Raw genomic sequence first — 27631 nt, 5'->3', positions numbered from 1 at the left:
CACTATATCCTTCCTCAAACCAGCGCTTGCCGGAGTACGAAGCGCTCGCCGGCTGCACGTGTGAGGCATGCCGCTCTCCTCTCCAGGCAGTGTTTCACTGAAACGCTGACTGAGGATGGGAGAGAGGGTCCGGGATGACCCTTTCCCAGGTATGGCCCCTTTGACTGGGGAAGGGAGGCTCTGCCAGGCTGGCGCTGGGCCCCCGTTCTTGGCATTGGCCCCACCCCTTGTGTCTGATGTCAGATGGAGGGGTGTGGCTTGGGGCACGCGCATGCTTCATACGCGCGATAGTCAAGCGTAGCAGGCGGGGACCCACTGAGCTCCCCAGCCAGAGAACAATTTGTTAGTGTGGGGGCTAACAAATAAAGTATGATTATTCTCTATTCACACAGTCAGACAGGTGTTATTGACTGGCTTGTTTGATCCAGGCAGCAAGTCCTTCCCAAGGACCTGGGATGCCTGAATTTTATTGTCAATGTTGTTGTTGTTGTTATAAATATTGTTGCAAAATGTAGCTGTTCCCAGTAAAGTTGCTTTTTGTAATTGACTGATGGTAATTTCCGTAACCCCTATTGTACTGAGGTGCTCTTCTAGGTGCCAGTTACTACTGGGGTTATGTTGGTCTTCTTCTGCCACAGCCTTTCAATTTCAATTTGAAGATCTTTATTTATTTTTTTCTCATTATTGTTCTTCTATTCTGCTGTCCCCTGGTTTTGCTATGTCAATTATTTTGACTTGTTTTTCTTTCTTCTCGGCTACAGTTATATCTGGTGTATTGTGTAGCAGATGTTTGTCTGTTTGTAGTCGGAAGTCCCATAGGATTTTTACATCTTCATTTTCTACAACCTTTTCAATTTTTTGGTCCCACCAATCTTTGGCTACAGGTAGCTTGTATTTTTTGCAGATGTTCCAGTGTATCATTGCTGCCACCTTGGAACACCTGCAAAAAATACAAGCTACCTGCAGCCAAAGGTATTATTAATAATAATAAATTGTTGTTGTTGTTATTGTTGTGGTGGTGGTTGTTGTTCACACAGTCAGACAGGTGCTATTGACTGGTTTGTTTTATCCAGACATCGAGTCCTTCCCAAGGACCTGGGATGGCTGGATTTTATTATCAATGTTCTTTCTGTTATTATTATAGATGTCATTGCAGAATATAGGCTGTTCCCAGTAAAGCTGCTTTTTGTAACTGGCTGATGGTGATTTCTGTGGCCCCGATGGTGTTCAGGTGCTCTTCAAGGTCTTTTGGAATTGCACCTCGGGTGCCAAATACATATATATATTTGACTGGTTTGTTTTATCCAGACATCAAGTCCTTCCCAAGGACCTGGCATGGCTGGATTTTATTATCGATATTGTTGTTGTTATTATAGATACCGTCGCAGAATATAGGCTGTTCCCAGTAAAGTTGTTGTTGTTGTTGTTACCAAATCTCCGCCAAGGGCAAACAGCCCCCTCTCAAAATGAAGACCTCGTTCTTCTTTGGGCTGGTTGTCACCTTGATCTTGTGTAGAGAATTTTCAATGGGCCACCCCAGGACTTTTCAAAAGGAAATTTCAGAACTGCATGGCGGGATGGGAGTGTCATTCACGTGCATCGCATGCCCCACTAGAACGCACGCCTCTGCTTTGCTCCCTGACGTCGCCATCCACGATACTTAGAAGTCTACATAGAGTGGGAGAAAATCCTCAGAACTGGGGACTGGACGGCACTACTGAAAAATAATCATTGGGGAAGATTCTGTGGGGAGAAGAGTTGGAGACTGCAGGAAGTGTCTTTGGCAGAGGGAGGAGGAATGGGATGCTGGATCAGGCCCGGGGTTCGAGAAGCCCCTAGGGCTATTCCAAGGGTAACGGAATCAGGCATGTTACCACTTTTTTTAATGCCTGCAGCCATAGGCAAATTTTCAAGTGGACATTATATATACCCACTGGCAAGGAGCATCACCTACTATGAGTCCATGTTTTTACTAAACCCTTAAATATTATAGATTGTGTTAGAAATGTGGCAAAAGAGGTCAGTAACGGAATCAGAACAGTTGGACTTCGATCCTTCCCTAGAGGTTACATAGGAAGCTGCCTACTACTGAGTCAGGCCCTTGGTCCATCTAGCTCAGGATTGTCTACACTGACTGGCAGCGGCTCTCCAAGCATGCCAGGCAGAGGCTCTGGCACTGAACTACGGCCTCATCCCTCTAAATCACTAAGTCCATCAATAAGTCCAGTCATTCTGTCAAGTGTCTGGCTCCAAATTTTGGGGCTGGCTCCTAGATCCCAAGAAAATGTGCCAAGCAAGTCCTGTTTCCTTCAGCACAAGGAAATTATGATCGTGCAGAAATCTGCCGCTGGCACATGGTTCCATCGGCCAGCCTTAGATCAGACGGAGGAAGCCATTCCTACTAGCCGGCTTGAGCTGTAGCAATGGATGCTCATAACTGGACTATTCCCTTCTGCTGCAGCCCCAGCCAATGGGCAGGCGGTCCAGGAGGGTATCCTCCAGTTGCTTGGCAACCACAAACTGTGCCTTTTGACATCCCTCCCAGAGTGAAGAGGAGGAGGAGAGGAAACCAGGAAGCGAAGGGGGGGGGGAGCTGAGAAGGGCGGGGGGGAAGTCATAAGAAAGAGGGTGGGTGGCAGGAAATTGCGGGGTGTGTGTGTATCATTCTGCTGTGCCAAAGGATGTGGACTCCTCAGAGAAGCCCTTGACTGCAGGGTGTCAAGAGGCATTTCAGGGGGTTGCTATTCTCCAGTATCTCACAGGTGAAAATAGCTTGGGTTACTTTAGTTTGCATAGCAAGGATCCTTTCCCTGTGTGTGCCCACCGCACCCCACTCAGACTTGGCTAAAGACGACGATCTTTGCAGGTCAGAGGAAGCTGCCTTCTACCGAGTCAGGCCCTTGGTCCTTCTAGCTCAGGATTGTCTGCTCTGACTGGCAGCAGCTCTCCAAAGTTTGAACGGGGGACCTTCTGCATGCAAAGCAAATGTTCTGCTCCTGAGCTACGGCCCCCTCTGTGCTATGGTATCGGGGCGTAGCAAGGTTGGAGGGGGCCCAGAGACAAGATTTTAAAATGCCCACCCCCACTGAAGCTCAGCTCACAAAGTAAAGAATAGAACATCATCCTCAATTATTTTCTAAAAGGTTTTGTAAATGGTGGACGATGCAAGTCATTTAATGGTACTAGAGAAAGACCTGCTGTTCTGGTAGCTCCAGGTCTTAACACTCACATCAATTTGGGAGGATGAATACAATTGAAGGAAGCCCGGGCGGGTGCGTGGCTGGGGGAGTCAGTCATGTGACTTGCCTCTGGGAGGGGGGCAAGGCAGTGGGCCCCCAGACAACTGCCTCCCCTTGCCCTATTATAGTTATGCCCCTGCATGGTATATCAATTCCTTCCAGCCCAGGCTCCTGGCAAGGGAGGGCGTAGATGTGGGTGCCCAGGCTTCAGTACTACTGCCATGCCCTCCAAGAGATGCCCGGAGAACTGGGAACATTTTGCCCTGGCCGGCTTGTCCTGGCTGTCCGTGCTCCCTTGCCAGTTCTAGCAGAGGAGGATTAATCACTTTCTTCTTCCTCCTTAATGGCCTCCCCTCCCCCTCGCCCCATCCCTCCTTCTGGGCAGGCTGTAAATCCAGCCTGAAAATAACCACCGGCTCTGCCTCAGACCTTGTGAAATATTCATTTCCCTGTCTCTCCGGCTCCTGGGCTGCCATCTCCGCTAGATGATGAGGCAGGAACTGGTCGATGCTATTGATCCGGGCAGAGCCTAGCCATCCAGGGAAGGGCTGGGCTGATGGGCTGGGCACGAGGAGGAGGAGGAGTCCCCTCTGGGATCTGCTTTGCTACCCTCTGAGTGGGGATTAGGGCTCAGTATTGTCTGCACTGGCGGGCAGCAGCTCCTGCAAGGTTTCAGGACTGGACATGCAAAGTCCTCGGCCACTCAGCTAAGGTCCTTCCTCTGTGCTTAAATACGGGCCCACCTCTAGAAACACCTGAAGCGGCTTCATCCTGAGTTTTGGCTTCCACGGTGGCGGCTGCTGGGTTAACTTCTCTTTCCCACACAGAGGCAATAACCACATCCTGCATCCAAAAGCAGCACTGAGTTACGCTTCCCTTCAGATCTATTAGCACCTCATTAACACACCAACAGGCAGTTTCAGGGCTCCAGGCCCTGAGGACACACAAATCCCCGACACCAAAAACAGCAAATCACTGCTGCCTAGGAGAAGGCCTGGTGAAAATCACGCTCAAGTGTGACTTTGAGGTTGTCTTTCTTCAAGGTCCAGCTCCCTCTCCATTAGACCATGAGCCAGACCCACAAAGTTGGGCCATCGGTAGGTGGGTGGAGGGACAAATACAGTGATTTTGGGCAACGTCTACCCGCCCCTGCAGTCATTTGTGCACAGAGGAAAGGGTCAGGGTCACACGGTCCTCTCTCCATGGAGTCCTCTTCGGAGGGCATTCTTGCCCATTTCCATTTCCATTCCTCGGAAAACATCGATCAAATTAGATTGTCGTTTTGGGTTTTCCAAACTTTTAAAGCTTTTAAAATTCTTCAAAGCTTTTAAGACACCATTGGAAATTTGGCCACTGCAGGCCTTTTCTCAAGAAAAGCCTGAGAAGGTACGAAAAGCAGAAGGTTTCGTTGAGTTGATGCCGACTCCTGGTGCCCACAGAAGAGCCCTGTGGTTTCATTTGGTAGAATACAGGAGGGGTTGACCCTTGCCTCCTCCCGCGCAGTATGAGATTATGCCTTTCAGCATCTTCCAATATTGCTGCTGCCCGATATATAGGTGTCCCCCCCGCCCATAGTCTGGGAAACACACCAGCGGGGATTTGAACCGGAAACCTCTGGCTCGCTAGTCAAGTCAATTTCCCCGCTGCGCCATTAGGTAGCTGCAGACCTTGTCCCAAATCACAATGTTCATTCATCCCTCCAGAATGACCACCCCAACTGGTTCGTGGGCAACGACAGCAACAACAACGCAACAATAAGTATTTATATACCGCTTTTCAACAAAAGTTTCCAAGGCGGTTTACAGAGAGAGATAATAAATTCATAAATAAGATGGCTCCCTGTCCCCAAAGGGCTCACAATCTAAAAAGAAACATAAGAAAGACTCCAGCAACAGCCACTGGAGGGTTGCTGTGCTGGGGACGGAGAGGGCCAGTTGCTTTCCCCCGTTCAATAAAGAGAATCACCACGTTAAAAAGGTGCCTCTTTGCCCAGTTAGCAGGGGTTTCAACTACAACGTGGGTCATGAGCTCTTCTGGGACAAGAAACCAACTGTTTGTTCCTTTTTTAACGTGAACCACTTTGAGAATTGATTGTTGTTGAAAGAGCAGAATAAAATTAATAATAATAATAATAATAATAATTTGAAAGGGCTTTTATTCAAAACCAAAATATTCATAAGAAACACGACAAATTCCAGAATATGCACACACTAAAATATCAACAAAAGACTTATACACACATTTTCCCTCCCACCCACCCCAAATTACATATATGTACATGGGTAGTTCCTGTTTTTTGGTCCAGTCCACTGATCTGAGCCACTCGGAGGCAGAAATGGTTATTGGTCATGCAGTTTCCAACTTCCAGACCTCCGATTCAGATAACCTGTTGGGCAATGCACTGTCTGCCTTAGAAGTGGACCGATTCTAATCGACCACTGACTTTGCTTACATGGTAGTGTTGGGAAGCAATTAGGTTCTATGCAAACTGGCAGTGCATTGAGATGCAGGGAATCTGGCGCAGGGCATCTAGCACCAAAAGAAAGGGACATTATGTGATGGAGCTAAGGCAGCCCCCTCTTTATCGAAGTGACTTTCAGTGACTTGAAAGAGGCTTCCTTCTGAGTAAATGCAGTTCGGATTGGGCTATGAGAGGCTCTCTCTCTTGCCAGGGAATATGTGTGACTTAGTTTTGGAAGGATGAAAGAAGCATGGTGGGGAGGGGAAGCCATTTCTTCCCCCTCTTGTCTTAAGAGCACCCAAAAATTGCTCTCGTATAAAACTGAGCAAATAAGAGACTCTCCATTGTTTTGTAAGCACACTGCTTTGTTGTATATTTAGGCCAAATGGTTGTATATTTAGGCCAAATCTCCCTGAAATGGTAAGGCATACCTCTCTCTTTGGTGCTCATGTTTTGAACCCCGGCAGGGAATAGGGATGGTATAGGCCATTTTGCACACAGTTCAGACATTTCCTCTCCTACCCACAATACGAAATAACCCCTACCCACAGGTTGATAGGAGCGTCATCCTCAGCACTGATATATCACATTTCAGGCACACAAAGCACATCGTGCATAGCCTCTCTGTAATTCTCAATAGCTCCCTTGTGCCACCTTATCCCTGCAGACTTGGAAGCTGCAATGCCACCCTCTAGCCATCTGTGATGGTGGCGCTATAGAGCTGCACAGAGCAGGGCGGCAGTTCCTATGCAGTCTGGCCTCAGCAGAGGCTTGCCCCTGGGTCGTGACCCCCTGCCCAAAGCAGTAGCACAGAATCTGACCCTGAGAAGGGGGAAGCAGTTAGGCCGAAGGAGTTCACCCCAGTCCCAGTCACCTTGCTGTTGGATTCTGGGTCATGGGGAAGTGGGTTGTCAGCCCAGGGGTAGGGTGAGAAGGGTAGAGGATGCACGGGGAATAAGTACATGGTCCTAAGCAGGTAAAGTTGAGCTCCAGAGAAGGCAGAACAGGGCATGAGAGGCCAGAGGCAGCTGCATAGTTAGGAGCTGAAATGTTCACGTGATGCATAGTTAGTGTATGGAACTCATTGCTACAAGATAATGGCTGTTAGCTGAGGTGCTTTTAAAAGGTGATTAGATAAGGTTACGGAGGAAGAGAGGTCTATCAGTGGTCATGACAGATAACTGGAACCTCCAGGTTCAAAGGCAGTATACCACTGAACCCCAGTTGCAGGGAAGCAACAGTAGGAGAGCGTTTCTGACTTCACACCCACTTGAGGGCTTCCCAGAGGCATCTGGCTGGCCACTGCAGGGAACGAGACACTGGACTGATCTAGCAGGCCTCTCCTTATGTTCTTGTCCAACAGCAATTGACTGTCGAAAAGGCCCTCCTTTGCTGTTGCCCCCCAGCAGCTAGTGGTCAAGGTATACTGCCTTTGAAAATGGAGGTTCCCATTAAGCTGTCATAGCTAAAGTCTGTTGACAGTTCCTTCCTTCTCCACCAGCTTCCCCATTCCCCTTTTAGAGCCACATATTCCTCTGTTTTCATCTGCCACTTCCCAACCATCCCTTGCCTTCACAAGGACTAGAAACTTGACACAGAAGTAGGGAAGCAAGCACGCCAAGGAAGCAGAATTCTGAGGAGCCCAGGAGCACCTTCTGCTACTCTCAGTGCCTGCAGGAGGTCGACCCGCCGCCCAGACTGTACCTTCCACAGCATCATAGCAAGTGGCAGAGGGCACCTGCGTCTTCTGAGTGATCGCAGTTGTGCACGTTCCAGCGGATGTGGGAGCAGCGCAGGAGAGAGGCCTCATTACCCTTGCACTTGAGGTTGTCGAGGAAAATGTAGCCGGTGCCCTGGCCATACCGGGCTTCTCCCGAGGCGGCTAGGGCGCCTCCACAGCCGAGCTGACGACACACCACCTTCACGTCCTTGAGATCCCACGCGTCATCACACACTGTCCCCCACTGCGACAGGTAGAACATCTCCACACGGCCTTCACAGCGATGGCTACCATTGACGAGACGCAGAAAGCCTGCAGGTTTGGGAGTGAGAGCAGTGGTCAAGAGGGCACCACCGTCGCTGGTTTGCTTTTTGAGTATTCCATTACAACGAGGACTGTAATGCAGAACAGACTGGCAAGTTGCACTGTTCTCCAGACAATTATTCAGTTTGACCAGGTCCAGTTCTAATATTGGGCCCGAACCAACGAAATGAAGATTGCGTTCATACACATCACAAAGCTCCTGGTTAAAAAGTTAGTCAGGATTAGTGAGCCCCGCAGAGTTGGTTGTGTGAACCCAGAATTTCAGGTCAGTCCTGGCCAAATGCTCCGGTTAATCAGCATCTAACCAGGATAGATAACCAGGATCAGAACTCGGTTATCTGTCCTGGTTAAATGCAGCGATTTGACCGGGATGGCCTGGAAATTCTGGGTTCTCACACTCAGCTCTCCGGGGCTCAGAGATCTTGGTTAACTCTTTAACCAGTTCACCGTGATTGTGTGAACATAGCCGGAGTTTAATGGAGATAAGTGTAAAAGTCCTGCATTTTGGTAAGAAAAAGCAAATGCACACATATAAGATGTAGAAGACCTGACTAGTCCTATGAAGAGGATCTAGAAGTCCTAGTGAACCACAAGTTGAACCTGAGCCACCAGTGAGATGCGGTAGCTTAAAAAGCCAGTTCTGGGCCCCACATTGTAAGAAGGACATTGATAGACTGAAACGGGTTCAGAGGAGGGGAACAAAGACAGTGTTTAGCCTGGAGAAGAGAAGAATAAAGGGAGATATGATAGCCATCTCCAAATATCTGAAGAGCTGTCACACAGGAAGAGGAACAGAGCTCAGAGAGAGATCAAAGGCAAGAGGCTGCCTGTGCTCAGCAGGGGCAAAGGTCTTCCTTCGGCTCTCTGTCCTTTGCGCATGAAATGCCCATTCTGGACGTGCTTCTGCCAGCCAGTCTTCCACAGCAGGTGCCAAGCAGGACTCCCAGGACCAGCCATCCAATCGGCTGCTTAGCAACAGCTGCACATAGGAGAAGTCACAGCATCCTCCGGATGGGATGGCCCGGGCTGGGGCCGCCTTCCAGTCCCGCCACCAGCCAGTCTGTGCCCGGAGGCAGGAAGAGGAAACGGCACCGCTCTGCTCCTAAGAGCAGTCTGCCATGCTGCCTCCGCTCCAGATGGCCCTCCCCAGCGGCTGCGCCCCCTTTCTGTTCGCCCGCGAGTCGCTCGGGATGCAGCAGAGCTGTCCGCTGTGTCCTTGTGTCTCTTGGGTGTCAGAACACACCCAGACTCCAGCTCAGAGCAGAGATTCCCGGAGAAGGAGCGCGCCCTAAATGAAACCCCCCAGCCCAAGCAAAAGCCCCCCACATTTGTCAGCCCCTGAGCAAAAAGAGCTTGTTGCCTCCCCTTTCGTCAGCCCCTTTGAGGAGCCTTGGAGCCCCAAAGAGCCTCCTGCATCGCACCTGGGGGCCCCAGAGGCAAAGACAATTTCCACATCAAGTTCCGAGAAATCAACCTTCCCAAACTTGGTCCCTGAGATGGTGCTGGACTACAACTCCCATCATCCACAGTCACAATGGATAAAGGGAGTCGTAGTCTGGCAAGCTCTGGGGAGCCGAGGCTGGGAGCCCTTGTCCTGCAGGATATTTTCCCTCCCTCTTCTCAAGGGGCAGAACAATTTACATTAGGGCGGTGTTCAGAAGAGAAGATCCATCGTTGCCAAAATTACAGCCGTACCGCCCCTTCGAAAGCCCTGTCCTAGGCAGGCTCCCCTTTGTGGCCTGTTGCCCTTTTCCAACCAAGCGCGTTGGGGCATGTTGCTAGCCCTACGCGCCACATACCATCCTTAGGACGAGTGGTGGTCGAGCTTGTGGTGGCCGACGTGTCTTCTTGGAAACCGTCTCCGGATTCTTCTGCGCCTGGATACGGAAAAAGGAGTTGGGAAGTTGGAGAGCAAAGGAAAAGTCAGACCTGCAATCATATGTGAATGTCATATAATTCATATTTCGATAAAGCCCTTAACAGCTTGGGTCCAGGGTACTGAAGAGAGCACTTCCCCTGTCATGAACCTTGTTGCCTATTAAGATCATCTGGGGAGGTCCAGTTATGGTCGCCACTGGCTCGTTTCGTGGTGACTCAGGACCGGGCCTTTTCTGTGGCTGCCCCGGGGCTCGGGAATACGCTTCCCACTGAAATTAGAGCTCTCCTTCTCTATTTGCTTTTAGGAAGAACCTCGAGACAGACTTGCTTCCCCAGGCTTTTAACTGAAATTGACATTTTAATATGTTTTTACTGACTGAGACTGTTCTTACCTGTTTTATGAGCTTTGAACTCTTTTATATTGGTTTTATTTTATGTTTTAACTCGTACACTGTCTGGAGAGTTCTATATATCAGGCGGTAGAGAGATATGATAAGTATGTCAGTAAAATAGCATGCTCCCCTATAACACACACCTGGGTGCTTTCCAGACTGTCTCGGAAGTGTGCTTCCACACTTCTTGCGTCGTGGCATCGCAGTCCCTACACGGACAGCAGGGCATCATTCACATTTCCAGTGCCTTGTTGTGAATTTAATCGCTGTGATACAGAGCTAGGACGTCCTTAGCTGTTTGTTCGGGTTGTTAGTTTCCGCAAGACTCTGCTCCCCCTGCTGTTTACGTTCCAAATGCGACTTGCCCGAATGGGGGTATTTGGCTGCTGTTCCAGCAGCTAGTCTGGAAAGCACCCTGTGCATTTTTCTTTCTGTGCACAGATACTTTGTTGATGTGGATGTCTGTGATGTTGAGAAGCCTACACAGAAATCCTTTGAGCGGGAAACTGGACAGCACTATTGTCATTGGGGAAGATTCTGTGGGGAGTTGCAGTGTGGGAAGTGTCTCTGGCAGGGGGGAAGAGAAAGGGGTCTCCCATCATCCCCCTGATGATTGGCTGCTGTGGTTGGGGAGGAGAGTTGGTCTGGTGGTAGCCAGCATGGCTTGTCCCCTTAGCTAAGCAGGATCCACCCTGGTTGCATATGAATGGGAGGAGACTAGAAGTGTCAGCAGCACTGCAAGATATTCCCCTCAGGGGATGGAGCCGCTCTAGGAAAAGCATCTAGGTTCCAAGTTCCCTCCCTGGCAGCTTCTCCAAGATAGGGCTGAGAGAGATCCCTGCCTGCCACCTTGGAGAAGCCGCTGCCAGTCTGGGTTGACAATACTGAGCGAGATGGACCAATGGTCTGACTCAGTATATGGCAGCTTCCTATGTTCCTATGGCGTCCAAAGAGAGCTGGAAGGCCGGCGTTGTGCCACCCTGCTTGAACCCCCCCTCTTAGGGCTGCTCCGGCTTCCGTCCTGCAGGGCTCCCTCACCTCTGCAAATGACGCCGGCATCTTCGTGGTGCCCACAATTGTGCTGCCCCCAGCCCAGGTGGAAGCAGTCTGCCAGGTCGGTTTCTGTGCCCGCACAATCCACGTTGTCCAGAAGGATGGGGCCGGTGCCGTAGCCAAAGTAGCCCAGGACGGTGGCCACGCTGGCCGAGCCGCAGCCAACCTGCCGGCAGACCACCTGGGCGTTGGGGAAATCCCAGTCGTCGTCGCAAACGGTGCCCCAGGCGTCCCCAAAAAGGACCTCGACACGGCCCTGGCAGCTGCTGTTTCCATTGGCCAGTCGGATGCCGCCACCTGGTGGTCAGATAAGGGGAGGTTCTCGGTAGTCCCCCTGGACCAACTTCCATCACCCCCGCCCCGCTGCAGCAGGGGATGATGGGAGATGTAGTCCAACAACATCCGGGGAACCCAGTGTGAGAAACCATGCCACATAAAGAGTCACACACACACACGCGTGCGCACACACAGACAACCCATTCCCCCCCCCCAATTACTGGGAGTGTTTTGAACTTCCCACGCCCTGGCTCGACTGTTTTTTTGTTTTTGGTTTTTTTCTGATACCCGCTGGAGGAAGTTTTCTCTTCATTTCTTTAAACAGCATTGTTTTGTTTGAAGCTGCAGAGGGTGGAAACGCAACAAAATTAAGTACACCCCTTGAGCAAAGGAAAACCAAAACACAGTAGAGATGGAAACAAAGATAACTAAAGCCACTCGCCAAATTTTAGTACATTCATACCGAGACATCCTTTAAAAAACAAACAAACCTGCTTTCCAAGAGGAAGAAGGCTTTTGAGATCACCATGCCTGTGTGTCCCTGCTAATAACCTTTGCATTTAAAGTCCATTACAGACTGAATTCCCAGCACAGGGAAGGACAGCCGGTCTTGCATCAGTGGGCAAGGATTGTCCCCTTTGCGAAGCAGGGTCCACCCTGGTTTGCATTTAGATGGGTGTGCTGTCTGTGTATGCTGTCGGCTGTAAGACATTCTGCCCGGGGGATAGGGCCATAGCTCAGCGGAGGAGTACCTGCCTTGCATGCCAAAGGTCCCAGGTTCAATCCCTGGCAGCATCTCCAGGTAGGGCTGCGAGAAACCCATGCCTGGAACCTGGGAGAAGCTGCTGCCAGTCAGGGTAGGCAATACTGAGCTAGAGGGACCGAGGGCCTGACTCAGCGGACAGCAGCCCTTTCCCGGATGGGCTGTAGTTCGGCAGAAGATCCTCTGCTTTGCATGCAGAAGGTCCCAGGTTTAATCCCAGGCAACGTCGCCAGGTAGGGCTGGGAAAGACCCTACTGTCTGTGGCCCTATACCTCTCCCTATCTCCAAAGTATACTTTGGGCATTTCACAAGGCTGAGGCTAAGCTCAAGGCACAATGTGTCAGCCCTGATTTCGAGCTCTGGAGAGCACTCAGAACATACGTACTGGTTTTTTCCAGGAGAAGAAGGGCTGTGGTCACCATCTCAGTCTCTGGGGAGGGTGGCTGATCCCCGCCATCAGTGACTGCAAAGACACACATCATAAGAAGAGCATTTTCACTCCCAGTGGTAGCAAGCCGGCTGCCTTTGGAAACACACCAGGATTTATTTTTCCGCAGGTGTTTCAATCGGTGCATGGTCATTGGAAAAGGGGGTTCTCATAGGAACATAAGATGCTGCCGTCTACTGAGTCAGGCCCTTGGTCCATCTAGATCAGTATTGTCTACCCAGACTGGCAGCGGATTCTCCATGGTTGCAGGCAGGAATCTCTCCCAGCCCTACCTGGAGATGCAGCCAGGGAGTGGACCTGGGTGCTTCTGCATGCAGAGCAGATGCTCTGCCACTGAGCTAATGACCTGCTTAAAATGATCAGTGCCAGAGCCGCTGTTCTGTTTGCAGAAGCACCCAGGTCTACTTCTTGGCAGCAGGACCAGATACGGTTGGGAAAGATTCCTGCCTGAAACCTTGGGAGAGCTGCTGCCAGTCAGTGCTGACAATAGCTAGAGGGACCAAAGACCTGACTCCATAGAAAGCAGCTATGCTGGCAGTAGAGAAATATTAGCTTTTATTATTTTTGTTTACACAGTCAGACAGGTGTTATTGACTGGTTTGTTTTATCCAGACATCGAGTCCTTCCCAAGGACCTGGGATGGCTGGATTTTATTGTCAATGTTGTTGTTGCTGCTGTTTTGATTATAGATATCATCACAGAATATAGGCTGTTCCCAGTAAAGCTGCTTTTTGTAATTGCCTGATGGTGATTTCTGTGGCCCCGATGGTGTTGAGGTGCTCTTCAAGGTCTTTTGGGACTGCACCCAGGGCGCCAATGACCACGGGGATTATTTGGGTCTTCTTCTGCCACAGCCTTTCAATTTCAATTTGTAGATCTTTGTATTTTGTTATTTTTTTCTATTTCTTTTTCTTCTATTTTATCACTTGGTATTGCTATGTCGATTATTTTGACTTGTTTTTCTTTCTTCTCGACTACAGTTATATCTGGTGTATTGTGTGGCAGATGTTTGTCTGTTTGTAGTCAGATGATGATGATGATGGTGGTGATTAATTCAATTTCTGTACCGCCCTTCCAAAAATGGCTCAGAGCAGTTTACATAGATAAATAATAAATAAATAAGATGGAGTGATATCACGCAAATATATTAGTATTTCCACAGAACCGTGTTTTATACATCCCCTGCTCACTGAGCAAAGAGGCACCTTTTTAAAGTGCTGATTCCCTTTATTGAGCAGGGGATGAGCAACTGACCCTATCCGTCCCCAGCACAGCATTCTTCCAGTGACTGTCGCTGGTGTCTCTCTTATGTTTCTTTTTTAAAATTGTGAGCTCTTTGGGGACAAGGAGCCATTTTCTTTTTTTATATCTATGTAAACCATTCTGGGAACTTTGGTTGAAAAGCAGTGTATAAATATTGGTTGTGTGTTTGTACATAGCCAGAGGAATGAGGAAATGGTTGCCTTTCTCAAAAGAAACAGCCACTGGGAGAGACGCTGGGCTGGGCTGGATTTGGGATTGCTGCTCCTCCCAAGTTGAGACAAAATGTTTGCGGCGACTTGTGGCTCAAGCAGGATGACTTGTGAAGATGGTAATTATCAATGAAGATTATTATAGTGAAAATAAAGTATGCAGATTCATTCTTAACAGAACTGCTTGTTTTTGCACCTGGCTCTGATCGGTGGACATTGAGGCCAGTGGGATCTCAAGACTAAATGCCACCCTCCTCATTTGGGTCCTGTTTCCTCTCTCTCTCTCGCTCTCTCTCTCCCGTCCCAGGTGAGATTTGGGGAGGGCAGAGCCTGAAAGAGCAGGCCTCTCCTACCTGTGGCCGTGTCGGTGAACGACTCCTCCGAGTTGTCGACCACCAAGGTGGTGAGAGGCGTGACGGTCGTCATCCCAAGTCCTGCAAGGACACAGAAAGTCAGGTGCAGGGGCGAATTAATGCCTAGGCAAAGTAGGCGCTTGCCTAGGGCGGCAAATTTTGAAGGGCGGCAAATTCTGATGGCCGGAGAAGGGGCCGAAAGAAAGTTCTTAGTCTTTTTAAAAAAATTACCTTTTAAAAAGTGCCGCTGTGTGGTGTGGCATGAAGAACGAAGAGCAGCCACTGGTCGGTGGATAGCGAGAGTGGAGTCCGGGCAGCAGACGGCTATGGCCCATTTTGGAGGTGGAGGTGGCAGCAGCGGTGGCGGCAATGGCGGAAGTTCCTTCCCCCATCCCTCCACCCTACCCAGGTTTTCCTCCTTCCTGGCTTCCACACAACCAAAAACTGGGAGCACACACAGCTCCCAAACCCAGGTAGAACACAGTGTTTTATTTTGATTAGACCTCAGAGTGATCTATTCCTATATGGAACTGATCGAAACTGGTTCAAAACCGGCTTTGTCTGTTTGTTTGTTTGTTTGTTTGTTTGTTTGTTTGATATATTTATATACCGCCCAAAACTCACATCCCTGGGCAAAAATCCAAAACAGTTTAAACCAAAATTAAAACATCAGAACAATTTAAAATGTAAAACAATGTAAATCCTATGAGTCTAATTAAAAACCTGGGTGAATAAATGTGCCTTAACCGCCTTTTAAAGCACAGCAGGGAAATGACCTGACTAGCAAGCCAGAGGTTGCCAGTTCGAATCCTCGCTGGTATGTTTCCCAGAAACACCTATATCAGGCAGCAGCGATCTAGGAAGATGCTGAAAGGCATCATCTCATACTGCATAGCCACCAGAGGAGCCACCAGAGGAGCCAGTGGCAACTGCAGACGGACCCCCAAACTAGAACCGAACTAGTGAGTTAAAAAATATCGACGAGCCCGAACCAGAACTTGGCAGAGGTTTTTTTTAATTCTCCAAAAGGGTTCAACCATCTGAATAAAACCATGTAATGAACCTAACTGCAGCTGACCATCACAGAGTGTCAGAGGGAGAAGGGGCCTTGGAGGTCTCCTCCTCCTCCTCCTCACCTGAGCAGATGACCCCGGCATCCTCGTGGTGGCCGCAGTTGTGGATGCCCCAGCCTAGGCTGTAGCAAGCAGAGAGGTGAGGCTCGCTCCCGTCACAGTTCACGTTATCCAGGAGGATGCGCCCCGTCCCGTAGCCAAAGTAGGCGTTCGTCCTGTAGTCCACGGCGTGGCCGCAGCCCATCTGCTTGCAGACCACACTGGCGTCGCTCAGCCCCCAGTCGTCGTCACAGACTGTGCCCCACTTGCCTTTGTAGAAGATTTCCACCCGGCCTTGGCACGGGTTGGCGCCGCTCACCAACCGAACGCTCCCGTCCCCTGAAAGATAGCAGAGAATATTGTTGCGGGTATGGATTGTGAGTTGTTGTTGTTTTAATTAATGTATTAAATGAGGGGCTCACAATAATCGGTCCCCGGATGTTGCTGGACTCCAACTCCAATAATCTCCGGCCACAATGGCCAGTTACGGGTACGGGGTCATAGTTCAGTGGTAGAGAATTTGCCTTGCATGTAGAAGGTCCCAGGTTCAGTCCCTGGCAGCATCTCCAGGTAGGGCTGGGAAAGACCCAGGCCTGAAACCATGGAGAAGCCGCTGCCTGTCCGTGCAGGCAATACTGAGCTAGTTGGACCCAGAGGCGGACTCAGTAGAAGGCAGCTTCCTGTCTTCCTGTGTTCCAGTTCTCCACCTTGGGTCCCAGGATGTTGTTCGACTACATCCACAGCCACCATAGCTATTCCTCAACTTTGGGTCCCCAGATACTGTTGGACTACAACTCCCACCGTCCACCATTACAATGACCTTTGGGGCAGTTGTAGGGGGGAGCTCAGTCTTGAGAGAATCCCTGTTTTAGACAATGACATGACATCTAAGACAATCCGCCCTTTCCAAATTGCAATATATATCCCAGCATGCAACAGATGACAGCCATTTCTGGAAGAAAGCGGTCTTTGGTGGTGGAGGGACCCCTCTCTAGAAGTAGCTACTGGTGAGAAGAAGCAAGGAGAGATGGGTTTAGAAGTAGGAGAAGCCAGTTTTTTTAAAGGGGGTGGCGGGGGGTGGCATTTTCTCCCGGTGTGGAGTCACTCACTTTTTCCATTTTGCAAGGAGGCAGTCGCCATGTGGCTGGTGGGGCCTCTTGCTGCTTGGGTGGGCATCAACTCTGGAAAGAGGACCAAGAACAGAAGCACAGAGGTCAGCGTGGGCTGTAGCAAGTGTGGGCGGACTAACTTCAGGCTGATGGGATTTGCTTCGTTTAAATCTAGAATATTGAGGGGTGGTGGGTGGCAGTCAGAGCCCACCCACCCCCAACCCGCAAAATAGTGGCTGAAGAGGGGAGAGCGTATTTATTTTATTTTATTTTATTTATGAAATTTGTATACCGCCCCAAACTTTCGTCTCTGGACGGTTAGTAGATGGCCATCAGTTTTGCATGTAGAAGGTCCCAGGTTCAATCCCTGGCAGCATCTCCGGGTGGGGCTGGGAGGGACTTATGGGTGCTTTCCAGATCAGACCCTGCAATGGGGCCACAACGAATCTCCGAAGTGTGCTTCCACACTTCCTGCGTTGTGACACCGCAGTCCCTATGCTGACAGCAGCGTGCCGTTCACATTTACGATGCCTTGTTTCGGATTGAATCGCTGCAATTTATTGCTATAACATTGTATGTCCAGCATAGAAAGGTTGCTGTATTTTCCAGTTGTGAGTTTCCGTGAGACTGCTCCCCCAGCTGGGCGTTTTGCTATTTACGTTTTGAATGCGATTTGCCTGAACGGAAGCATTTTGCTGCTGTTGAGTGGCTAATCTGGAAAGCGCCCTGTAGTGCCTGCCAAGGAAAAACTGCTGCCAGTCAATGTAGACAGTCCTGAGCTAGATGGACCAAGAGTCTGACTCAGTAGACAGCAGCTTCCTACAGGATAGGGCCATAGCTTAGGGGGCAGAGCCTCTATCTGCTTTGCATGCAAAAGGTCAATCACTGGCAGCATATCCAGAAGATGATTTCCCAAACAGCAGGCTTTACTGTGCGAGGCTATACTGCGAGTTCAAAGTTGCCCCCACAAAACGATGCAAAAAGTTGATTTTTTTTTTTACTCTGGATATAAATCGGGCTACACTAATGTGCTATGAAAAACCTGAATTGTGTGTGAAATGCTCCCTGATAGCGTGTAAGGAGTTTGGGGTAAATTTGGCCGATATGTGAACGCACACCTCCATTCCGGAGGAGACGAGAACTAAAAGCTGGGTGTGGAAAACTTCCAGGGACCTTACTGCGAACTCGAAGTTGTCCAAAATAAAATGACACAAATAGTGGATTTTTTTTTACCCTGTATATACATTGGATTACACTCTAATGTACAGTGAAAACCCCGAATTGTGTGTGAACTACTCCCCAATAACTCACAGGGACTTCAGGGTAAATTTAGCTGATATGTGAACCGTTCCGGAGGAGATGCAAGTTAAAGGGCTTCAAAAGCCCCACGTGAAAAGCTTCCAGGTAGGGTTGGGAGAGACTCCTACACGAAACCTTGGAGAAGCTGCTGCCAGGCAGTGTAGACAACCCTGAGCTCAAGGGACCAAGGGTCTGACTCCGTAGAAGGCTGCTTATGTCCCTGTGTCCCTAACCACAGCACATACTTGGAAATTATCCACGTGAGATAAAGTAAATATTCCTTGCCAGCAGAGTGAGAGTGCTGTAAGCATCTCCCTGTTTTCAGTTGCTGAACGTTCCATCTATGGTTCCAGTGCATGGCCTGAAGCTCCCCCTGCCCCGCATTGCAGCCAAACCAAACCAAACCTTTGTACCGTTACAGGTGACGGCCACGTCCTCGTAGTGGTAGCAGTTGTGGATGCCCCACCCGTGGCTGCCACACTCGCTGAGGGCTGCCTCTCGGCCTTTGCAGTCCACGTTGTCCAGGAAGATGGGCCCACGCCCCTGGCCGAAGGAGAGGGTGGCCGGCATGGCGATGGCGTGGCCGCAGCCCAGCTGGCGGCACACCACATTGGCGTCCACAATGTCCCAGTCATCATCACACACGGTGCCCCAGGTGTTGTTGTGGAAGATCTCCACGCGGCCCTGACAGCGGCTGCGCCCGTTGACTAACCGGAGCTCTGGAAGGGAGAACAAATTGTTAAAGACCAGCTTCTTTGGAGAGGGCTTGGGCATGTCCACCCAGGAAGACCACTGAAGTGGAATGTGGTTAACCCTAACCCGGAAATACACTAAGCTAGAATTCGCAAGACAAGGCCCGATTTGTCTGTGGAGTAGGTCCAAGGATCTCGAAGGGACTTCAGGGTAAGTGTCATGGGCATGCGATCGGATTCCGAGGATGAGGATGCGGCAGGCAGTGTGACAGCGGAGGAGGGAGTGCAGCATCCTCAAAGGCAAGAAGTTGCAGAGGCAAGCAGGACCGACTCACGGGACGTTGAAAAAGAAACAGAGCCTAGTACGACAGCTCCTGTGGAGGAGGCACAGCCGATCTCAGCTGTAGAGAGATCTCAGTCAAAGAGACAGGAGGAGATAAGGAGATGCCCACGCAGAATGGCTCGACTAACCAGGAGAGCTGCTGAGTCAGGGACCCATGACTGAAAGCACATGGCTTCAGCCTATTTAAGATGGCTTCGCCTCAGCCGCATTGCTGGTAGCAACATCGTGCTTTGGTGAGCTACCCAGCTGTGTTCCTGCTTGTTTTGACTGTGCTTTGACTCCGGACCGTTTGGACTCTGTTTGTGGAATTCAACTTGGACTTGGTTTGACCGACTGGATATTGTAACGACTCAGACTGGCTTTGGTTTGGAAATTGCTTACTGCTTGGCTCTGACATTCTCCTTTTGATCCTTCACGCCTACTTCACGCTCTGTCTGCTGATATACAGCTCTAGATTAGCCTGATAGGTTTACGACAGTAAGTTTGGCTGGTATGTGAATGAACACACTCTCTTCCGGAGGAGATTTGGGGTGACAGCCCTGTCTGTAAAGCCTCCAGGGGGCCACAACCAAAAGGGCCCCGTCTCCTGTCTCCACCAACTGGATCTCCAATGGTGGTGGGGCTGCAAGCAGGGCGTGAGATGCTGAATGGAGGGCAATGGCATCCGGTTTGTAAGGGTGGGTGCAGCCCAACAGACACCCCGGCCCCAAGCCTGGTAGGCTTTTAAAGGCCAAGACTAGCACCTTGAATCTAGCCTGGAAGCAGACTGCTGCTAACCAACAACAACATCAACAAATATTCATATCGTGCTTTTCAACCAAAGTTTCCAAAGCAGTTTACAGAGTGAAATAATAAATAAGTAATAAATAAGGTGGATCCCTGTCCCCAAAGGGCTCACAATCTAAAAAAGAAACCATAAGAGAGACACCAGGAACAGCCACTGGAGGGATGCTGTGCTGGGGACAGAGAGGGCCAGTTGCTCTCCCCCAGATGAATAAGGAGAATCACCCACCACGTTAAAAAGGTGCCCCTTTGCCCTGCTGGCAGGGGCTTAGTTAAATAATGTGCTGCTTCCCATTCTTCCCTGCCTCCTTTTAAACGCAGGAGGCAGAGGGGGATCTCGCCACTTCATTGCAGAGGTGCACCTAGGTAATTTTGGAGCCTGGACCAAAAGGCCTTTGGAGGCCCACCCCGCACTTGCTGGAGACTCCCCCTCTGCAAGTTAAGCATCATTCCCCCTACGAACACACACACACACCATGACACATGCAGTATTTTTAACACATGCGTTTTTGAGGGCACAAACAGCAACTGGACTCACAAGAATGCAATCATACAAAACAGGTCTACTGATGCAAATATGCATGAGCAGAAACATTTCAACACACAACTTAACATATTCCCATCCCACATATTTATTTCCCCTCTGTCTCTAAAGCATCCGGCACCAGTCATAATCACACTCGGCTGCCCAGCACCGTGCAGGCCAGCGGAGACCACACCACCCAGGACAGACTACAGAGGATTTGGGAGCCCCCAGGAGGTGTGGAGGCCCTGGACTTCGGCCCTGAGGTCCAGGGGGAAGAGCGCCACTGCTTCATTGGTGGCGCATCCCCTTTCCGAAGCAGCAATTGCCTTCTCAGCGCTTTGGGGCAACCCACAGGAGGAGATGGTTTCTAGCCAGGGGTGGCACAGTTTCCCTCTGCTTGGCAACCAGGTCTCACCTGAAATTGGCATCTGCATTGCCTCGGAACCACCGGCTGAAACAGAGATGGAAAAGTGAGAGAGCAACACAGGCAAAACTTCCACAAAGTCCACGGAGGGAAGAGCCAATGCGTCGGAAGAGGCTGCAGAACTCTGGAGCAAAGAGCCATCCGGCCCCACCTTGAAGCAGGCGACATGATGCTCTGAGCAGCCTGCAGCGTCCCCTGGAGCGAAACTGGCCGGGTCGGCTTTGTCTCTGGGTTCATGTTTAAGATCACTCAACCCAGCTTAGACACTGGAGCCTCACTTAGTGACATGCAGTGCAAATAACCCTGCCCTGAATCTAAAGTGAGAAATGACATTCAGAGATTTATTTTATTTATTTATGTTTAAAGAGGAATGTGACATTTCCATCCCAGATTGGAATGGACTGCTACCGAGGTTGGGCTTAATGTTTCTGGTTCCCCTCGATGGACTGGATTAGCTCCATCATGAACTGGCCTCTCTGTCTGGCAGGAGAGCTGGTCTTGAGGGAGCCAGCATGACTGGTCCCCTTTGCTAAGCAGGGTCCTCCCTGGCTTGCATTTGGATGGGAGACCACATGTGTGAGCACTGTAAGATATTCCCCTTAGGGGATGGAGCCACTCTGGGAAGAGCAGAAAGTTTCAAGTTCCCTCTCTGGCAGCATCTCCAAGACAGGGCTGAGAGAGACTCCTGCCTGCAACCTTGGAGAAGCCGCTGCCAGTCTGGGTAGACAATCCTAAGCTAGATGGACCAAGGGTCTGGCTCAGTCTAAGGCAGATTCCTATGCTCCTGTGTTACCCGCCTCCAGTCACCTGAGCTCACCTTTTGGAAGAAGAGAGAGGAGGTGACCCAGCGTCAAGAAGAGGGTGAGCAAGATCGGCAGTGCCCAGCGTCCAGGCCTCCAGTCTCTGTCCCTGTGTCCTGGGCAGGGGCTAATTTTCATTTCGGCTTCTCAACAGTTCCCCAGAGGAGGATCTCCCAACAGTCTCCCGAGGAAACAACGTGGCAGCCAATCCTGGAAAGCAGAGGGAGAAACACCAGCAGTGTGATGCTGGGTTTAGCCGTGTCGTCCTTCTGATTATGGATGGACCTCGGCGGGTCTTTCACAGAGAGGAACAGCCACCCAAAATAATAGCACTTGCCTGACATCCTCACCGTGAGCCTGCAGAACAAACAAAGTTGCGCCCGAAAGAAGGTCGCCGGGCTGCGTGAAGCTGCATTGCCCTGACTGCTACAGCTTGACCAGCTGCACAGCAATCCTTGCACGTCGCTGCACAACTGTTGCGCCTCAGCCTTGCGCAAGACTGTTCTTTGACATCACTGCACAACGGTTCCACGGCACCCGCAATGCAACCTCGTATAGGTCCCAGAGGCACCTGCTTACAGGACAGCAGCACTCCACCTTGGGCCCCCAGACGATGTTGGACTACAGTTCCCATCATGCTAGGCCACTTTTGGCCGCTGAGGCTGGGGATGATGGGAATTGTAATCAACAACATCTGGGAATCCCTGTTACAGGGAATACAGATCACGGGACTTTTGTGCCGCAAGAGGTCATGGTGGCCAGGGGCTTGGAGGGCTTTAAGAAGGGGTTGGAGGAATTCATAGGGGAGGGGGGGGTCTGTCCATGGCAGTTAAGTCATGAAGACTAAATGGAGCCTCCATGTACAAAAGCAGTCTACGAGCAGTGTGGAGAGTCTTAACAGGCTCTGTGGGGAGAGCGGCCACTCACACAACTACTGGCTCCATCACGGAGCCGGTAGGGGTGTTGGGGATCGGGGGACGCCTGGCCACCGGATGTCCCAGAATGCCCCGTGCTAGTGCACAGGACATTCTGGGGAGACCCCCGAGGCCAGGAGGCTGCTTGTAGCCTCCTGGTCAGGGGTCTACATGTGTGCCGCAGAAGCACACGATCAGTTGCTCACTCCGCTTGTTTCAGGGGGGGACTTAAGCAGGCTAATCGGTGGGAGCCATACAGCTCCTGGTGGTTCCCACGACCGCAGGAAAGCGGGCTAAGGGAGCGCAGCCCGCTTTCCTGCGGTCGTGAGAATCGCCTCTACAGCTGAAAGCCAGTTGCACGGGTGTGCTACAGCTGAAAGCCAGCTGCACGGGTGTGCTACAGCTGAAAGCCAGCTGCACGGGTGTGCTATTGCCTTCACGCCCCACTCCTGAGCTTCCAAAGGCCTCTGATTGGCCACGGTGGGAAGCAGGACCCTGGTTGCTATAGGCCTCTGGTCTGATCCAGAAGGGCTCTTTTTTTTAGCCCCAGCCCTGCCCCCCACCGCCGAAACTCCAGGGCTGAAGGGAGTGCAAGCATTAAGCCCCGCCGGCTTCCTCTTCTTGCTGCTCGTGCTCCAAATGGCATCATTATATTTGAGAATGAAAAATAATCTAGTCCATAGGGTGCTGTCTTTGAATGCTCTATTCATCCGCCTGCTGCAAGGCAAGCTCAGGAATAATGTCGCCCTTTGTCCAGAGGGGCCCTGCCTGCCTTCCCCTCTCCTGCCATTTGCTGAGGAGGATGAGATGATGGCAGATGAGAGGGTCTCGGGCCAACGGTGTCCTGGTCACAGGAAGGTGTGCTTGGCTCACGTCGCCCCCTTCCCCCAAGCTCAGCCATTCAGAGGGACTCCGGACGACGGGACTCCAGTCTCCTTGTTCCAAGCGAACGGAAGGATGAAGCGTGACCCGCTTGGCTGGAAGACGGATTGACCTTCTTCCTACTTCGGCAACTGGATCGCCCCACTTCTCCTCTTTAAAAAGTTTAGTCCGCAAGCCAGGCCCACACATTTTGGCCACCGGGTCCCATCTCAGGGGACGAGTGCTCGTTGTGATTTCTGGCGACTTCTACCCCACTAGAGATGGAAAAGAGGTGATAGCATCGTTGCACCGACAGCTTTCCCTGTGTTATCACCCCTTCTATATCCCTACCCCCAAATGAGTAGGGGAAAATGGCAGTCATTTCTGCAGAGAGGAAAGGGTTAGGGTCAGGGTTAGGACCCCTCTCTCCAAAGACTCATGTTTGGAGGACATTTCTGCCCATCCTCATTTCCTTTTCTCTGACAACAGCGATCAAATGTTGCACTGCTTTTTGTGTTTGTGACCCTTTCCAAAGCTTTGAGAACACCATTGCAGATCTGGCCATGCCAGGCCTGATGGTCAGGACAATGAAAGCATGATAACACTCGGAAAAGCTTGAAATGCTTTCACCTCTTTTCCATCTCTCGGGGTACAGGGCTTGTCAAACATCACCATGAGCATTTGTCCCCGCAGATGGTACAGACCACCCCAGGTGGTTTGTGCAGAGATGCACCCAGGTAATTTTGGAGCCTGGACCTAAAGGCCTTTGGAGGCCCCCCCGCTGCAAGCTAAGGATAATTTTTTAACACCTAGGTTCTTGAGGGCACAAACCTCACCACCCAGGACAGACTAAAGAGGATTTGGGGGCCTCTGAGGGTGTGGCGGAGGCCCTGGGCTTTAGCCCCAAAGTCCAGGGGTAAGAGCACCTCTGGGTTCATGTACTCTCCTTGGTTGTTAAATTCACACAAAACTTTGTACTCACAAATACCATCAACAAATACAAAAGCTATCATTGTAGATTAACGATAAATCATGCCACTCTTTTCTCAAAATTGGGTGGTTCTGCTGCCTTTGTCAATATCAAGTGGAACAAGTCGTGAATTTCACTTACCTGTTTGCTACCCTTTCTTTAACAGTGGAAAGAATGCCAGGATTAAATCCCAAACTTCAGTGTTCAAAGATTTTAAAAATCTGGTTCATGGGTGGGGGGAACCCCTAAATATTTTTGATTGGGTAAAATCTTCACACCAACCTTCTCACCAAACTTTTTTTCTTTTCCTTTTTTTGCAGATTGCAAAGAGACACGTAGAGAAAAAATCCGTCATTCGTCAATCAAGTGGTCCCGGTCAGTCATTGCAGTAAGTTTTGGGGTCCAGAGCTGATGGAAGAGGACAAAGTAGTTTTAATTCTTAAAATAAAAATCCTATCATACGGTAGCCTGTCTCTTTCCAGTAATGCATCCTGATTTGGATGAAAAAATTATCCCCATGAGCAGCATAGAGGCAGGGAGGAGAAATAACCATCGGGACATCTTTATAGGGACATGGTTCCCAGGAAAATGGGTCAGATTTCCGGAAGGAGGGGAAGAAATGTTCTCTCTCAAGAGGTGTTTCCTTCAAGCTGCTGGTCGAAAGTGAAGACTAGTTGAGTGCCTCTCAAGAGAGGAGAATTGTGTGTGTGTGCAAAAGGCATGTTTCCCCCCTTTAAGGTGGGGGGAGTCTACACTGGAAGGAAGTCTGTAATGATGGTTTGACTGAAATAGTTTGGCTTCAGGCCTTGATGTATCCACTGGTTCCAAGATGCTCGTAGAGAGAAATGATGGATATCTTTCTTTGTTCTATTTTGCCCTGAGAAACGGGGCAGGGAGCAGGGAGCTTGCTGAAGAGTTTTAATGTGACATGTAAAGCATGATTAGCCCAGATGGGCTTAGTTATTCTTTGTTTATAGAATCATCCAGTGTGAAGAGTTGGAAGGGAATCCTTGGAGGAGTCCAGTCCAACCCCCTACACCATGGTGGCACAAAGCTGGCCTCTACTGAGTCCAGCTCTTGACTCACCAAGCTCATATTGTGTTTACCCTCACTGGCAGCGATTCTCTTCCTAGCCCTATTTGGAGACGCTGCCAGGGATTGAACCTGGGACCTTCTGCATGCAAAGAAGGTGCTCTTCCACTAAGCCTCAGCCCCATCCCTAAGTGGATCGGGGCCCTCTCTAACCCATGGTGCTCCGACCCCTGGGAAAGAGCTCCGATGGAATCTGGAACTTCTCTGGGATTTTGCAGGATAATTTATTTATTTATTTATTTATTTTGTCTCAGCTGAAAGACTATTTATTTATTTTATTTATTTATTGTTACATTTATACCCCGCCTTTCATTAAGAAAATCCCGAGGCGGCTCACAATAAAATTTCAAAACAAGATGATAAAAAGCCACATTGAAACATTGAGCTAAAAAACATAAAAACAAATCGGATTTTAAAAATTTAAAAATGGAAACACACGCATAAAAACAGTACAAAATGCAAGAATACTGTCACCTTTGCTGACCTGTGTTAATTTGCTTCGTGACCAGCAAGTTAACACACAGGTTTATTGTGTGAGCCACAGAGGCTGCGTCAGCCAGGGAAGGGGTGTTGGGGAAGTGGTCCTGTTGACAAGGGGTCTCGAGAGTGCCCAGCAACCCACAATACTGCTGGCAGGTGAGCGTGGGGGAAAGAATATGATCTCTCCTAAAATGCACATTTCCCTGGTTGTCCTCCAGTCCTGGACGGATGCCGTGCCTCGCCCCAGGGCCAAGATCAACCACGAAAGGGCCCTCTAGTGGTCTAGATGATGCTACTGCTAGGTGGATCCCACATCTGGTTGAACAGCTGTATCCAGTGAGTATTGATCCATGGATCCACGGCCACGTCATCCACGGCTCTATCCTGGTCTTTGTGCTGTTCCACATTTTCATAAGTGACTTGCCAGAGGGAGAAGAGTGCCCAACGCAGAATTAATCTGTGGAACTCTCTGCCACGGGATATGGTGATCGCCACCGGCTTGGATGGCTTTAAAAAGAGCTGAGACAAATTCACGGAGGGCAGGTCTGCCAATGGCTACTAGTCTGGTGGCTCTAAGCCACCTCCAGCCTCGGGCCTCTTAATACCTGATGCAGGGGAGCAACAGCAGGAGAGAGGGCACGCCTTCATCTCTTGCCTGTGGGCTTCTCAGAGGCATTTGGTGGGTACCTTTAAAGCCCATGGTTTGACCCATTCTAGGCTTGTCCACACATCGTGAACTGGCTCACGCCTGTAGCTATCAGCACCAACAGCAATTCGCTGTTATTAAAAATGTTATTAAACCCCACTGAACGCACGGAGGTTGCTTGTGAGCAAATGTATCTAGACTTGGGCTGGGTTAGGATGGAAAAAGAGTCTTTTAAACTGTGCACAGAGGTCTGGCATCTTGCAGTTTACAAAACCTCACCCACACCGATGATGCTATGTAACATTAACAACAATAAAATCAGAATTCAGGGACACTGTTTTTTGTGACAGTAAATTACGGTTCAGTAAATATTAATAAATGATAATGTTAATGATGAGGATAATAAATTGAGGGATGCTATTTCATAGTTCTTAATAATCATTGTTCGTCTAAAGGAGTATAATTATTACAGTTAATTTTATCGCTGTTTTTAATTGTTATTAGCATTGCAGTTAATATTTATAAGTAATAGTTATTATTTAAGAATGCAATTTATTTATTTATCCATTCATTCCTTTCCGGCCTTTGTATTCCGCTTTCAAGGCAAACCTCCCAAAGCGATTTACATTTAAAATTTATATTGTTGTAATAAACAAAGCCCCTAGGCTCTCCCGAGAGAGAGAGAGAGAGAGAGAGAGAGAGAGAGAGAGATCTTGCGCATGCGCCTTGTAGGGCGCTGCCTCCGGGCCACGGAAGCGCCAAGGAAGGCTAGGCGGGGGCGCGGCAAGCCTCTGAGAAACCACAAGTCCCGTGATGCTCTGCGGGGAGCAAGGGGAGGGGTTGGGGAGGGAGGCGGAGAGCAGGGAAAGGCAGAGGCGAGAGCCCTGCGCGTGCGCAGTCGGCGGTGAAGCGAGGTGGTCGCCAGGGGCGGCTGCAGGCGGAGGGCGAGGAGGCGTCGCCGGGGCTGCAGGTGAGCTGGGGTGCGTTGTCTGCCCAGGCTGGCCCCCCTCCCTTAAGGGGGCAGCTCGGGGAGGGGCCTGGCTTGGCCCCCCTTCATAAGAGGGGGGCGGGGGAGAGCTGGGCTCTTAGGAGGGGGGCTTGGGGGTCAAGGGGGCTGGGCTCTGAAGAGAGGGCTGGAGGAGAAGGGGTGAACCCTCTCCCCCCCAGAGGGGACCCCAGCCTGGGGGGTCCCCAGAGGGAG

The 27631-nt window shown here is 50.3% G+C and overlaps 2 protein-coding genes across 6 annotated transcripts in view; one reads left to right on the top strand and one right to left on the bottom strand.

The window, feature by feature from the left end:
• DTX2 (deltex E3 ubiquitin ligase 2) overlaps positions 1-27631 on the top strand; it is a 63796-nt gene that overhangs the window by 22161 nt on the left and 14004 nt on the right. For 2 of the 5 annotated variants that reach the window (XM_053274989.1, XM_053274984.1), the window contains exon 1: positions 27257-27400. The gene's annotated coding sequence lies outside the window, so the exon portion shown is untranslated. Of the gene's footprint in view, positions 1-24532; positions 24601-27256; positions 27411-27631 lie in introns of those variants that run through there. The other 3 variants (XM_053274987.1, XM_053274986.1, XM_053274988.1) reach the window with 3 other exon arrangements.
• Positions 6782-21605, bottom strand: SSC4D (scavenger receptor cysteine rich family member with 4 domains). Its single transcript, XM_053275267.1, has 10 exons — positions 21485-21605; positions 20659-20694; positions 18313-18618; positions 16601-16672; positions 15516-15830; positions 14380-14460; positions 12492-12569; positions 11053-11364; positions 9544-9621; positions 6782-7732 (listed from the first exon to the last, which is right to left on the bottom strand). Exons 1-10 carry the CDS (start codon positions 21603-21605, stop codon positions 7416-7418), a joined length of 1716 nt encoding a protein of 571 aa, XP_053131242.1. The 3' UTR covers positions 6782-7415.

This window comes from Hemicordylus capensis, chromosome 12 (genome assembly GCF_027244095.1).
Source record: "Hemicordylus capensis ecotype Gifberg chromosome 12, rHemCap1.1.pri, whole genome shotgun sequence".
Classification (NCBI taxonomy): Eukaryota; Metazoa; Chordata; class Lepidosauria; order Squamata; family Cordylidae; genus Hemicordylus; species Hemicordylus capensis.
Note: the sequence above shows the minus strand (reverse complement) of the source record. Positions and strands in the feature narration are given on the sequence as shown.